Raw genomic sequence first — 15,776 nt, 5'->3', positions numbered from 1 at the left:
AGAAAACCATTTCTAGTTTTAGTGAGGAGCGGGGCTTCCTGCTTATGACTTTTCCATACATGGCGCTGGTTAATTTGGCACTGTGCGTGAGACTTTTGCACCAGACACAGGCTTTATAGCTCTCGGGGATTCTAGTGGAACTGCTGTATTTCTCTACTTTTTCCTCTGAGAGTTGAGCTGAACATTAGCAACGAAGGAGAACCACCCCACTGACACCAATTAATGCCATAAGCGATAAGTCATAGGGGTAGATCCCACGGAGGACATTTTGAGGCTTTTCTGAAATTGTGGGTTTTTTTTTTTTTTCTGAAAAAAAAAAACACTCTTGAGTTTTCGTGGTAGGTAATTTTTTTAGGTTCTTTTTTTTTTTTTTTGAGAAGTAACTCGAGTAGACTAAAAAGGAAAAACCTGCAAATGATTACTGAATGTGTAATCTACCTATAATGGATGCCAGACAACCTAGATGGGGAATGAAAGCACAGTCCAAAGGGCAGGCAGCAAGAATCATTCCAGGAGATCGAAGTGACTGGATGGAAATGAGGAAAGGCTTTCCACTGCTCCTGAGTATTTACGCTCTATCCATTGAGCCAAACCGGTTTCCGCATACCTGCAGAATTTGGAAGCATTTTCACATTACTATTTGCCGTGTGGGAGGCATACAACAGATATTCTGTGAGCTCCTACTATGTTCCAAGCATGACTTTTTTAGAACTGGGTCACAGTTTTCATTAAAGAACTTCCATTGTCAATGCAGAAAAAGTTGTGTGTTCCCTGTTCTTAACTTGTTCTTCATACAAAAAAAAAACCTTTATAGATTTTTTTTTCCCATCTGTTTCTCTTGTTACACTATTAAAAAATCCTAGCAGATATCTGACATAACTCTTTTTTTTTCTGTTAAAAAGAGGGAACAGGGAAACATTCTCTTAATTGAACCCAAATTGGACCAATGCTTCTTTTAATCTAGGTCCCTATTGATGGATTTATCTTAGTAAGTACTACTTCGGTTTCTAGTTCCTCAAACTTCAATGGACTTAGAATTGTGCACCTAGTCATTGACATGTACTGTAGATCAGAAAATGCAGCAGAGAAGTGGTTGGAGTCTAAAAACTTGAAGGAGCTCTTGAATGGCTTATACAATAGTATTACATTCTCCCTCCTGTCCCCCCACTTGTGGGGAAAAACAGTATTTGTTTTTCCTGGTATTTATTTGTTGACATGCTAAAAAAAACTTTGGGAAAATTTTAGAGAAATTTTTATATTTCACTGTATCAATATTTAGAAAATTCCACCAACTAGCTTATTTGTTTATAGTTTGAGAATAAATATTTATGTATATTTAAGAATGTACGTGTGTATAGTTAAACATAATATACATATTTTCTTACTTGTGGCTAATTCCCAACTCTAATTTATTTCCGTAAGTGAAAAGGACAAATATTTGGATCTTATTGCCTCTTGTACATGTCTTTTCAGGTCTATTAATTAAGATTTTAGATCTTTGTTAAAAGTACTTGTATGAAAAAAATTTAGAAGTGCAGTCAGATATCCATTTGACAGTGGTGTATAATCAAGGCAAAATTTTACTTCAACAGTTAAACTTGTAGGATCTATAACAATAAAAGTGTGATATGCTAATTAGACTGGATGTCCTTCTGTCCTTCCTTCTGTCCTTCCATCGAAGGCTGGGCTGTGAGGGAAGCCCAGGTCCCAGTTTGCCAGAGGGAAGCTGGTGCTGGCAGCCAGGGGAAGGAAGGCCTACTCTTGCATGAATTAGGTGCATCGGGTCTCTAGTACAAATATAAACAGCCTTGGGTTTAAGAGGAATTCTTTATTTTCCAAATGTTAAAGAGTCTTAATGTTTTCATAGTGTACTATGAAACTTCAAGCCCACCTTCCATTTTCTAAATAATTCTAAGTACCTGAAATAATAATTATAGACCTTAAAAATAGTAATTTCTTGATTTTATTATATTAGTTAATTCAAGTACGGTACATTTTAGAAGTATGTTTGTAAAGAAAAATCACAGTGAAGAAACTACTCTTCTGATCATATTTTTTTTTCCTTTTCCTTCATTAGGAGCCTTGATTATAGTAGGAAGCTGAAAAATGTAAGTGTTTTAACTTCACTTTCCCACCTTACTCTTTCTGAACTTTGATGGTTCAAGTGTAAAATTTAATTCATACATCCAGTGTCTCTCCTATACTGTTCCAGAAAGAGTCCTAGAAAACAAGTATACATGTCTCTGATAGAATAATTAATGACTATAATAGAAATAAAGATGGTAGTTTGGGGTGGGGGTGGGGGGTCTTTTTAATTAAAGAACTGCTAAATCCAGAAATGAACAAATGAAAGCCTGTGCTCTGGTTGTGATTCAGTTTCTTAAACACAAGACAGTGTCTCAGCAGTGATGTTAGTTCCTTGCTGCTGGCTGGCATGTTTGGGATTATTAAATTAAGCAGTTGGGCAAATTGTTTCAGGGAGAGATCAGCACAATGTGAATAGTGTTGACTGACATGGGCCTATACTTTTTTCTCCTACTAATCTTTTGAGTTTTTATTAATATTTCCCAAAATCAAGTTTTTGGAGTTAGATCTTATTTTCAAAAGGCAAGCATATCACTTCTCTTTCTCTTTTTTGTTTTATTTTTCATTATTTTATTTTATTTTATTTTATTTTATTTCTTCACATCACCATTTATTTTTTATACCCTCTTCCACCTCCACCTACTTTCCTAACCCCCGCAATCACCACACTGTTGTCATGTTCATGAGTTCTTTATCTTTTTTTCTCTTTTTTTACTTAATCCCTCCATACCCTCCTTTTATTTTAAGATTAAATTGAGGAATGTAAGAAATGACCTTCTGCATATAAAATAGAAAACTAAGCTGTGACACCTTCTTTTTTTAGTTTCCAGGGTGCTATGATATTTGATTGACAATCTTATTCTTATCTTCTATAAAACTAGGGCTCCATGCCACTTTCCATCACACAATTTTAAACAAATCAGAGAACATATCGTCTCAAACACAAGACAGTTCTGTTTTCTATTCTCCTATTACACCTTTCAGGATAGCCTCCTACTCGTAGCTCACATTAGCTCATGTTCCTAGTTAATGTCCTGACATTTGGAATTGTCTGTTTTCTGGAAATTCATTTGTAAGTAATCAATTTTTAAAAAGAAAAAGAAAACTTTCAGGAAGTTTTGAAGGTTTCCTGAAGTAAAATTTTTTCACAGAGTTAGAAAACCAAATCATAGCTAAGCATTGATGGCACGTTACTCTATTTGGGGCTTGTTGTCATCTGGACCCATGTACCCATAACATTATCCAAAGCATTGTCTGGCCTAGCCAGTAGAGAGGGACAATAAGTACTTCCCAGCCTGGATGAGGCAATAAATTCGAATGGGAAAATGAAATAATGGCCTTAGCTTTTCCATAAGCTTCAGATCCCAATAATTCCGTGTTAAGGATTCATCTTCCGCCAAACCCTGCTGGATTTTATGGGGCCGTTGGTGTAAAGAGCATTTACATTTATGGACAGTTTCTTTGGAAAAACAGAACAAAGTGACTTAGGGCTGTAGCTTCAGACCATTAAATACTTACAGACATTCTTAAAGATTTTTAAGCATGTTGAATTTCTATGACCACTAAGATAGCTTAATTGACAATAACCTTGTCCAGGCTAAATATTTCTCTTTTCAGATTAATGGAGTCCACCTGTAACCCAAGACTGCACATAATATTCTTATATTGTTTTCTTCTGACTTTAGTTAGACGTGTTGTGTTGATCTTGTGCTAGAAACCACTAATTCACCTTCATCACTTCTTTGGGATTTTTTGCCATTGATCGTAGCAGAACCTCTGTGCCCACAGAGGGTAGGCCTTTGAAAGCACCTCTCTCACAAGGAACTGACAACCTAGTCATTACTTGTCTAGGTACAAATGCCAAGCGTTTCTGAAAAATTTTGCTTCCTAATTTTGAATATTTGAGTATTTCATTATACAAAAATAATTTTAGAGGGTGTATTATTATTTTTCCTTCTTGCTGTCTTATAGACGAACTCTTTCTAAAACTGGAGTCTCATTTTAACTACTGAAGCATGTTTGTTTTGACCAATACAGCATTAGGTTCTTATTGAAATGATTTACATTTAATGGTTACCTCATGGATGGAGTTTTCATAAATCAGTGGGTTTCCTGTTAGTGGAGCTTTATTGACTCCTTCATTTGAAAGTAATTCTTGAGAGAAAACTCTCCCGCTCTTGTGCATGGTTTTGTCTCGCAGGTGTTAGTGACCATTTACTGGCTGGGAAAGGCAGCAAATAGCTGTGCATCCTACAGTGGGACGACGCTGAACTTGAAGGAGTTCGAAGGCTTGCTGGCTCAGATGCGAAAGGTAACAACTTTTCTTCTTTATCCCAAGAGGTTCAGACGAGGTGGGAAAGCTGCGGGGGGCTGGTCCTCTGTTTTCCGTGTCCATCTCCATCACGGAAAAGGAAACAGTCAGTTTTCTGAGTGGAGGAGCTGGGGATTAAGAAATTAAAGAAAGAAAGAAACCAAGAGGCAGGAATAGATTCATCAAGCTGGGCGCTAGGTGGGCACCATCCTCTCTGATGGAGAGGCAGCAAACGACCCGAACCATGAACCACGCAGCAGGTTTATTTTATAGGGTCAAAGGAGCTTATTTGCATTCTTAACTAGGCCCTAGCATTACTGGGTTTACATATCTAGACCCGCCCCTGCTGACACCTGGACAAAGGTAAGTTAGGAACTGAATAACACCCCTAGCCCTTTTGGGGGCATGTAACCGGGACATGGACTCTGCCAGTGCCTCGGGCTCAGCTGACAATTTAAAGGATGTCCATGTGCCTTCTCAGGCGGCCCTCTACATCTCACCCTTTTTTGTTTTTTAAGCTACTTTAATAAAAGTCGGGCTCAGCTGACAATTTAAAGGATATCTATGTGCCTTCTCAAGCGGCCCTCTACAGAAAACAACCCATGTGCCTGTTTTTAAGATCCTTACAGTGCTGGGCGGTGGAATGGAGCAGGCCAACAATGTCATGCACTCATGGAAACGGCCACTTACCATACCAGTGATGTCCTGACCAACGACATCTTTCCCTCGTGCATTCCACACTCACCTGAACTTTTATACCCGTTGGAGCATGGGAGATCTGAGCTCATCCAGCTTTAATCCCAAAAGAGCAGATTCAATCGGTCAATATATGACTTTGTGGGCCAAAGAGCTCAGTGTTTGTTTCCTAGGGGGAATAATGGCTGAATTAAACAAATACGGCTTTATACAAAAATGAAGACTTGTTCTGCACTTTTGTCCTAAAGGTCATTTTGCTTGCCCGTCAGGCCAAGGTGTGGGTGAGGTTAACATCAGCCAAGTTATTGCCTGGGCATTCTCCCTGGACAGGCTCTGGATAATTAGACACAGTCTCTTCTAAGATGTGCCTTGCATGGCCATTGTAGTTGAAGGGGCTGGACATTTGGAAAACACTGTTGACAACATTTAAGGCTTTCTTTGATTATGGGCAAGACCTACGGTAAGAATTTGTCAAGGAGTCAGTGGGCCGTTTTATATGTGTCTGCCTGTGGGTTCCTTTTTAAGGTTCAGCAGTATAGCTGAACTCGCTCAAAGTGCTAGGATATAGTGTTACCCAGGAGAAGCCCCACCCAGCCAGCCTCAGTGAATAGGTGAGGCTCATTTGCCATCAGCAGCATTCACCGGTTCTGGAAAAGGCCCACATTGTGGCACAAGTCAACTGAGGGTGTGCTCTTCTTTTCCTCCAGCATGCAAACTAACTGCTCTAATGAGACCTCACTAAGGCACAGTCTGTGCTTTAAAACTTTTTCTTTTAATACTGAAAGCAAGAAATTGCCTACGCTTTCTAATAATGTGGTCTTCTTTCCTTGAATTAAAGCTAATAGCCCTCACAGTTCTCATTTGCCTGGAGCCAGTCTGGCTCACATATTTATAAATGGACAATACTTCATATTGGTTGTAATATATATAAACAACGCTTTAAAGCTAAATTACTTTTACAAAATAAGACAAACACACCCACTTCATTAAGCACAATACATTGTTTCTTAGTGTTTCTTAGCTCTTATTTGTTCTTTAATTTTAATTTTAATTTTTTATTTATTTATTTTTATCTAATTCTCCAGTTAGAGAAAGTGCACATCCAGTACAGACCCAGACAGGAGTTGTGAAATCTAATATATATATATATTAGAGGCCCGGTGCATGAAATTTGTGCATGGGGGAGGCCCAGCCTGCACCCTCTCCAATCCAGGACCCCTTAGGGTATGTCCAGCAGTTGGACATTTCTCTTACATTTCTAGACCACTGGCTCCTAACTGCTCACCTGCCTGCCTGCCTGATCACCCCTCAGTGCCACCCCCTGCCAACCTGGTCACTCCTAACTGGCTCCCTGTCAGTCTGATGACCCCTAACTGCCTCTGCCTTCCAGCCTGATTGCCCCAAACTGCCCCCCCACCCCGCCAGCATGGTTGCCCCATGCAGCCTGCTGTTTGGTCATTTGGTCGCCCCTCACTAACCCCCGCTGGCCTGGTTGCCCCATGCAGCCTGTTTGGTCTTTCCTTCGGTTGTGATGGTCGCTTAGGCTTTTATATAGACAGATTAAATTTGGAATGGAATAATGATATGAGTCATGTCTTTTAAGCCGCATATTTAAAAGCTCTGCCTCGGTTGCCATTGATCTTAGAAGATTCTCTTGGAATCTGGTTTCTTCTTGTTATTGCCATTTCTTACCGCTAGTCCAGCTCCTCTACAATCTGAGCAGTTATTGGTTTCTTCAGCTTAGCTATGCTTCCTATTGAGATAATTGGTTATTTCACTTGCCTTGTAATGGCCTGTTATTGTGAACAGTTGTTGCCTTTTTTAATGAACATAGATAATGTCACAGGATATGGGAGAGTAGTTAGTATCACTGGACAAAGCATGACATAACTAAAATGGCCAGCTATGGTAGTCCTAAGTTTCTACATAGAGAGTAACTGACCTGAACTCCACAGGTCTACCCAGTACAAGGAAATATTAGTTTATCTGGAATATAGATTATCTCATTTTCTTAATTAGGATTGTTTTCAAATGGGAAATGCAGGAAAGTCTAACATTAGCTTTAGTAAAATAGAATTTTATTCTGAAGTCACATAAATGAGGTTTGGATATGAGCAGTCCAGGGCTCGTATGGGCTGGTGATCTTCAGGGACCCAGGCTCTTTCCATCTTTTTGCTCCATCATTTTCAACCCATGGCTCCTCACCTGCTGATTCAAGATGCTCTTCTAGCTTTTAGTCCAGAAAGGCAGGGAATTCTTCCCCCTAGTCCCAGCTGTAAAATTCCTAAGGGTGTACTCTGACCCAATGTGGGTCTTTATTCTGAACTAGCCATGTGACCAGGGGCAAGGGACACCAGGACTGGTCTACGCCACTACTTTTTCAAGGGGTATTAACCAGAACAAGGGGATAATGGAGGTCACAATAGAGAAGCCCAGACCTCCACTCAGCAAACCACCACCATCAACTTCTCTTTCCTTAATTGCCTTATTTTTCAATGAAAACTCCCAACTTTTCACTCATTTTTTTTTTCTGTTTATCTTTTACCTTCCAACTAAAACATAAGGCTCATGAAGATGGGGTGTTTATCAGGTTTTCAGAATGTTGTGTCCCCAGCACTAGGAGAGTGTCTGGGCGCAGAGGATACTCAGCAAATATCCGTGGAATGAATAGCCTCCCCAGCCAGAGTGTGATGGGCGGAGATGGGTCATCAGGCGGAAAAATTAGAACCTGAAAACCTCCAGAATAGGAGTGAGCCACCTTATAAATCACAAAGGAAAAAGAAAAGGTTGGGTGGTAAGACAGAGGCATCTGGCGTTTCTCAGATACCATAAGTCAGTCATCTACCAAACACTCGCTGGTTCTCATTATCTCTGACAGAAAGGAATAAGAAGAGAACAGATGAGTGAAATAATTCAAAACTGTCATGGAAACTGGTTGTTCTCACCCCATTCGTTAACACACTTTTACTGGAACAACTAGCAATTAGCACAATGGACAGATTGGAATCTTATCTCCCTTCCCTGGAGTGCTGCTGGGCTCCTAGGTGAAAGACATAGAGGGCATAACTAGACCCCAAGAAAGGTGAACTTAAATTATTCTAGCCTTTGCTATCTACTACTCCCTCCCCAAAGCTTAACTCTAGGTGACGATGAAATCCAATACAATTGTCCATCTAGCTCAGTGGTCGGCAAACTGAGGCTCACAAGCCACATGAGGCTCTTTGGCCCCTTGAGTGTGGCTCTTCCACAAAATACCACAGCCTGGGCGAGTCTATTTTAAAGAAGTGGCGTTAAAAGAAGTTTAAGTTTAAAAAATGTGGCTCTCAAAAGAAATTTCAATCTTTGTACTGTTGATATTTGGCTCCGTTGACTAATGAGTTTGCCAACCCCTGATCTAGCTGATCTCTACAACTACATGTCTGGCTGAAGAACCAGCTTCTTGCTTCACCTCAATGTTCCACGGGACCAGCGTGGCCAAGGATGGTTTTCACTTTTCAAACTGGCCATGCCATCCAGCTTCCAGCTCTCACCTGATCCAAGGTTTTACTCTTGGATCTCTCCACAGTCACAAACAGGACCGTCTTCCTGTTTTTCTTTCCCACAACTAGCTGTGAGAAAGCAGCTGAGCTTCCAAGAGCTATGCTGACTTTTTCTTCGCTTCTCTGGTGTGTAGAGTAAGGGTGGGGGAAACATGTGAGCCTTTTGGATAGACTTTTTGGTACTATTTTCTTGAAAATCCAGTTTTGTGATTCTGCCCCAAGAAGTTTATAAAATTTTGTCATTTCTAGATGTAACGAGTGGCTCAGATGTAATGAGTGTCCGCCCTCCCTATAGGGAAGTTAGACCAAAGCATCTAAATATGGGATATAAATGAAGCAGGAGATAGGAGAGTTTCAGTGTGTATATAACTACATTTATAAGTTTTATGTGATTTATATATTGCTACTTTACATATACAGATGAATACATATTAGTAATTATAACCTTAGCTAACACTTTTGAGCACTTAGCATAGGTCAGGCAGTTTTCTGAATGCTTTGCATACAGTAACATTTAACCATCCAAACAATCCTGTGGGATAGGTTAGTTTCATTTTACAGATGAGAAAACTGAGAGTAGACACGGTAGAATAACTTGGCTAAGGTCATACATCTGACTTAAACCCAGTCAGTCAAGCTTCCAAGACATGCCGATAACTTATGCCAAACTGACCCAAACTTCCTCTCTCTTACAATATTTATAGTTTGGGGACCTGGGCATAAACAGCACTTAGTGAAGGGACTTTATCCAGAGTAGCATCATCTACAAAGTAAGGAGGTAGTGTCTAGTAATTGGAAGAGGCCATCATGCGAATGGTGGCAGCTGTTACTACACCAAAATTGATCACATGGGGTTAGGTTTACCTTGGGATGTAAAGACAGGGGTTTGTGTCGGAATCACAGCTTTGCTTTGCTGTGTGACCCCACATTACTTATTCTCTCTGATTCTTATTTTTCTCTTCTGTAAAATGGGGACATTGCTAACCACATCACTGGGGTGGGAGGATGGGAGGATTAAATAATACAACATATAAAAAACAGCAAGCATAGCCCCAAACCTATAGTGAATATTGAATAAAAACAATGTTTATTCTAAAGCACTTGGCTTCTTCTCAGTGAATAAATAAAACAAGATAATTATTTGCCCTTCTTAAGAAATTAAATGCAAACCATATCCAAGTCAGATCTATACTGAACAAGTTGGCCATGAGTTCTTCCTTGGCCAGACCTGGCTTTTGTTCAGGTCCTGGTTAACTTTTGACCCGCAAGGAAACTACCTTCAGTGCCATTGCTGGACCGTCTGCCTTCCCCCAGAGCGTTTGTGGGCTAAGACAACCTTTTCTTCAGAGGCCCTGGTCAGGTTCTCGGTGTGGAGGCTGCAGGGAGCTCCTCTCAGCCCTGCCCTTCTCCTCCCTCCCGTTGCCTTCTCCTGCGCAGAATCTGTGTGTGCCCTGTCTGTGAATTACAGCCACTCCACCCCCGCTGAGTGCCTCCCACTGGGGATTGTGTCAGAGGGTCTGGATATAATTGACAGAAGCAGCCGGCAAAGCCACTTCCTGCAAAGGCATTGACTCCAGTGGGCATAGGAGCCAGAATAGACAGTTCCCAAAATCTCAGATAGGGAGAATTTTTTTTCTTTTCTTTCCCTTTAGGAATGTGGAGGGGACTTTCCTGAGCATCCCAGGAAATCCACAGTGTGACATTCCAGTCTCTGCAGATGAGATCAATGTCGTCCACAGGCCTGGTGTTAAGCGGCCATCAGGGGAGGAATTAAATCGGGGTTTATCTTTTGAGTGACCAGAGTTATTTTTGTTTTCGTCAGCCCGGACTATTGTAATTAATGCTAAGACACAGGCGGGAACAAGGCTTTTATTATAGTAGGCGGGTGAGGATGGCTTCGACTGACCTTTCTCCTGCTGGAGTCTCAGTGTTTTAGTATGTGCTGCTTGCGCTGAAAAGAATTTATAATCACAGGCTGTCAAAGACAGCCATTGTTCTCCCTGCTCTGAACATGTGGGTCAGCCACAAGTGCTCTCCGCTCCCCCAGCGCCAGGAGCTGGCCGAGAGTGAGAGCGAGAGCATGCCTGGATTCTTCTGAGGCATCAGGAAAAGCATTTTGCATATTTTCAGCGCTTTTTTTTTTTTTTTTTTTTTTTTAACTTTCTGCCTCAGAAAGACAGCTCCCTTTCAGAGCAGGAATTTCCCTTCAAGGTAGCAGGACAGGGAAGCCCCGCCGCTCCAGGATTTTACGGATCCGATCCTGCAGCAACAACAAACACTGTGTGCCTTTGCCAGGTCGCATACCCAGGAGCAATTGCACCGCTAACTTCGGGGCTCGGGCCCAGAACAGACATGCGGTTATGGATTCCGAAAGGCGGGTCAAGGTTCAGGTTTTAGTTTCCTTTCCTTTTTTTCTGTCTTTGTCTGTCATGATATTCTTGTGGATTCGAACGTGATGATGTTTTATTTCCCTTTCCTTTGATCTTTTGTGGTTTTTTTGTGTGTGTGTGTGTGTGTTTTAACATTGTGGAGTAGGAGTTCCTGGGGATTTTTCTTTCTTCGGGTGTGTGGTTTTTCTGGTCGGGAAAGTTGCAGCCGGGAAGGGAGGAAGGATGACATGTGGGCTTGTTAGATGATCATCCATTCGCTAACCGGTTGTCATGACCCGTTCTTAGGGATGCTGGAGGCAGGAACGTCTGGAGGCCGCTGGAGACTGGTTTTCCTGTGACGGAAGGCTCGAGGTCCATTGCTGTAACGTCTGTCGTTTTCTTTTCATGTTTTATTTCTGGGCAGGAGACTGATGACATCGAGAGTCCTAAGCGGAGTATCCGAGACAGCGGTTACATCGACTGCTGGGATTCCGAGCGCAGCGACTCCCTGTCCCCCCCTCGACACGGCCGCGATGACTCCTTCGACAGCCTGGACTCCTTCGGCTCCCGCTCCCGGCAGACGCCGTCACCAGATGTAGTCCTCAGGGGGAGCAGCGATGGTAGGTGGGGGCCTTCCCCAACCGCACAGCTTAGAATGAGACACACACAAGGTCTGCCTGGTGGCCCACAGAGGGACCGGTGCTGGGGAGGAGGAACCTGTAACTCTGACCTGGTGGAGGGAGAGTCTGTGAAGGTTTTTTTTTCTGCCTTAGAATCTTGGTGGGCTTTGCCAGCAGTTCATTTGAGCATTGCGTCAGTGGGCCTATCTCCTGTTGGAAAATGTGTGACATCATCCCTCCCTGGGTCTCCGTAAATTGAGACGCTGTGCAGACCGTTAGCTCAGAAAGTGTGCCAAGGGTTTATTTCCTCCGGGCACGGGGAAGGGAAATGTTTGAGTGAGCACCACACAGTGCAAGTGAAAATGAACCGGCTTCCAGCAAACTGGGAGCATGCTACACATACCGAACAAAGTTCTGACGTCTGGGGTTAGGGAACTTTAATGGGCACGGTTTTGGTGGCCTGTTTGAGGGGTATGATACCCAACCGTTGATGAGAGCGATGTAGGCGGCCCTTATAGGACAGGGCACAACCCAGACTGCCTTTTCCGGAGGCTGGGTTTGGTTTGAATCTTGTGGATGGTATATCACCTGTAAGGAATGATCATTGTTCTTTGCAAAAATTAATGGTCACGCAACCTGGTATCAATTCAGTGCACACTTTACAGAAGCTGTTTGCCTTCGTGTTTTGCACCTTGGTGCTTTTTGGAAGGGACAGAGGATTAGTTCTGCATGTATAGACGTGCAGACAGATTTTAAAGCTGGTGGAAATTTTTCAGTTTGTATTTTTAAAATATCTCTTGATGCTAATATTTCTAGAGACTTAAGCCTACTCTCCAAGATGAAAATTGTCTTTTATATTATAGCTAAAAGATTCAGCCATAAAATTCTGTTACTAAAATAGGTGGGTATTTAATGTGTCCACGTTGAGTCAATAACCTTGTGATTCGTGTCTCATTTAGTCCTCAGCACAGATTATGAGATACTCACAAAGTGTCTCACTTAGTCCTACTGTGGGGCTGAGCTACTCCTTCTTATCCATATTTGCAGATGTACCTTCCAGAGGTTAAGTAAACCTCCTAACATGGGTGAGTGACAAACATTACTGTCAATAAGTAGTGTAACGTAGGCTTCAGGAACTGTGAATCCAAATCACATACTCTTAAGCTTAATTTACCCACACTTCTTTGTTTGCCTAATAGATTTTTTTTTCAATTCTAGAATGTCTGAGCTTTTGTTTAGTCCTTAAACTTCCCAGCAAATGGATTAGCCTCAGGGCCACATAGTGTGTGGTTCCTACAGAATCACACAGTGCCTTGTGAGGTGCCTGAAAACATTTCTGAAATTGTATATGGCCTCTTAAAGTACTACCCCCAGGTTTAGAAGTTTCAGTCCCCAGTGCATGATCCAATTGAGCTTTCAAGTAAGTAGAGGGTAGATGGACTTTTACAAAACCTATCTTAACCAAACTATTTTATCCGTATTATTGTGATTGTGTTAACAAATTATTATTTTCCTCATCTTGGTTTTTTATAACCGGTAATACAGATCCTTTGTCCCATCACCAGCTTCCAGGGGATCAGAGCTTATAACAAGCTACATCTTGAAGGAATTTGAAATGATCATTGCTCATATTGTAGTTGTGCAGAGGTACAATTTAGTAAGCAACAATTAAGATTGATAAGCTGGAGTCCTTTTATAAATTTTTTTTTTCCATCTAAAGACTAACATGAAATTGAGCTTCACAAAACACCATCCATGAAAGAGCATCTCACACACACATTTCATTAATCAGCCTGATACCTTCAGGCTTATGTTCTTGTAAACTAATCAAGACCTAATGAGGTTTTTAAAGCAAAGCACCCATTTTTATGTGCCTTAAAAAATTAGTGTAATTCTGTGTCCAAGTAGATATTATATTTCCTTGGAGTTTATGGTATTTTTTTAAATGATGCTGATCAAGAAAATTGCTCGTCCTAATAAACGCTTTCAGATTTAGAAAAAGTATTTTTTTTAAGTCTTGAAAATTTATTTCCGAGGACTCATAATCCATTAGGGGAAACCTAACTATAAAATTATCCAATTCCACATTGGTCCAATATGGTGAGCTATTGTTTTATTACTATTGAGGCCCACTGACCCATTCAGCAGGGACAGTCAAGGGCAACACCCATTAGAGATGCCAGGATCCTATGGTTGGACTCAAGAGGCATCTGGTAGAGATGCTGTGGGTCCCCAGAATCCGTTCAGTCCCTCTGTCTTGCTAGTTAAGTGCTCATTCCTCCCTGACTTTCACTAGCATTCCTCCTTACAGAGTGGAAGGAAGAGGAAGACACACAGAGAGAAACAGCACTGTGAGAGAGACACATCGATTGGTTGCCTCCTGTATGCACCCCGCCTAGGACCAGGGATCGAGCCTGCAACCAAGGTATGTGCCCTTGACCAGAATTGAATCTGGGACCCTTTAGTCCATGGGCCAAACTCTATCCACTGAACCAAACCTGCTAGGGCAAAAATTTTTTTTTAATTTTTTTAATAAATAAAAAGGATGATCTATTAATGTCAACGATCTGTCGATTCACATAAACAACCTACTTTGAGACATTTATTCAATATATTATAGATAATATATAAATTAGATATTATACACACATGAGATTCATAGATTATAGAATTTTAGAATTGAGACAATTCTAATCCATTATAATTGAAAAATCATTTGTCTTTTTTTCATTTAGTTAACAAAGATGCAGTGCTCCCCCAGTCAGATGCTTTAAGCAGAGGACATTTCCAAAGAGAAATATGTCCCAAAGAAGGAACTTTGGGCTGGTGTCTTGAAAACAGAAATTGGAGTCCCTGTCTATCGGTACCCAGCCAGAGAGAGAGGGGGCCCTCTTGGCTCCTCTGAGCCTCAGTTTCCTCGTTTGTCAATGGGGAAACGAACCTCAGAGCTTGGCAAAGTGTTTGTTTGTAAAGCAATTCACAGGGCTCTAACCATTTTATTATGACCCTGAGACAGATATGCAGAACTTGATAAAAGACTTAGGGTGGGAAGGGAGCTAAGTTACAAATTAAAAGCCAGCAAGTAATGAAACAGTCAAAGCCTTCTGAAGGAAGACGGAGAGCAAGTGGCATGAATCATTCATACACCGAATATTTTATCTGCTACAATGAACACTTGTTTATGGTCAGTGCTTTTAACTTTTATCATCTTTTAAAAGCCATTAAATCATTTCGTCTCCAGGGCAAATCATTTCATTCCTGTTTTATAGAAAAAGACAGTCAAGTGTGTTAGAGACTAGCCTAGGAGCCCACGGCTCATCACTGACAGACCCAGAACTGTCAGGGCATAAAGAGTAGTCAGCACTTCCTAAGCCCTTGCTGGGGGGCGAGCACTCTGCCGGTAATTCTATGTGTATGTGACCCCCTCCCGACAGCCCTAGGTAGCAGATGGTGTTATTTTTAAAAATATATATATTTTATTGATTTTTTCAGAGAGGAGGAGAGAGGGATAGAGAGCTAGAAATGTTGATGAGAGAGAAACATCCACCAGCTGCCTCTTGCACACCCCCTACCGGGGATGTGCCCGCAACCAAGGTACATGCCCTTGACCGGAATCGAACCTGGGACCTTTCAAGTCCGCAGACCGACGCTCTACCACTGAGCCAAACTGGTTTCGGCCAGATGGTGTTATTATCTTCACTTTACACATTGGAAAACTGAGGCTTAGAGGGGTGAAGTGACAGATGCAGAACCTCAGAGCCACTGAGGGCAGAGCTCACTGTGAAGAGGAACTGACTTGCCACCCTCTCCACTCCCTTCTCTGCGAGGTTGTCTCCTCTCTCGCCTCTGAGTTTAAGGCTTTTGTCACAAGTGCAAACCGGTAATCTATTTGGGATTGAATAGCCTCATAATGCTGTCATTGATTAAGTTTTCAACCAGCATGAAAATGTGGTTATCTATACATTAGAGGCCCAGTGCACAAATTCATGCACAGGTGGGGTCCCTCAGCCTGACCAGTGATCAGGGCCGAGAGAGGATCCGATGGAGGTGATCAGGGCTGGCAGGCCTTGGGGAGGAATCACGAGGGGTTGGCCAGCCATGGGAGGTTGGCTGTGGGAGCACACTGACCACCAGGGAGCAGCTCCTGCATTGAGCA

The 15,776-nt window shown here is 41.8% G+C and overlaps 1 protein-coding gene across 16 annotated transcripts in view; it reads left to right on the top strand.

The window, feature by feature from the left end:
- The window catches only part of LIMCH1 (LIM and calponin homology domains 1), a 318,118-nt gene that overhangs the window by 225,353 nt on the left and 76,989 nt on the right, over positions 1 to 15,776 (top strand). For 11 of the 16 annotated variants that reach the window (XM_036417635.2, XM_045573069.1, XM_045573073.1 and 8 more), the window contains exons 5-7: positions 2,078 to 2,108; positions 4,286 to 4,396; positions 11,425 to 11,620. In XM_036417635.2, coding sequence (XP_036273528.1) covers positions 2,078 to 2,108; positions 4,286 to 4,396; positions 11,425 to 11,620 — 338 coding nt within the window. Of the gene's footprint in view, positions 1 to 2,077; positions 2,109 to 4,285; positions 4,397 to 10,791; positions 11,016 to 11,424; positions 11,621 to 15,776 lie in introns of those variants that run through there. The other 5 variants (XM_036417700.2, XM_036417691.2, XM_036417727.2 and 2 more) reach the window with 3 other exon arrangements.

Source organism: Pipistrellus kuhlii, unplaced genomic scaffold (assembly GCF_014108245.1).
Source record: "Pipistrellus kuhlii isolate mPipKuh1 unplaced genomic scaffold, mPipKuh1.p scaffold_m20_p_1, whole genome shotgun sequence".
Classification (NCBI taxonomy): domain Eukaryota; kingdom Metazoa; phylum Chordata; class Mammalia; order Chiroptera; family Vespertilionidae; genus Pipistrellus; species Pipistrellus kuhlii.
Note: the sequence above shows the minus strand (reverse complement) of the source record. Positions and strands in the feature narration are given on the sequence as shown.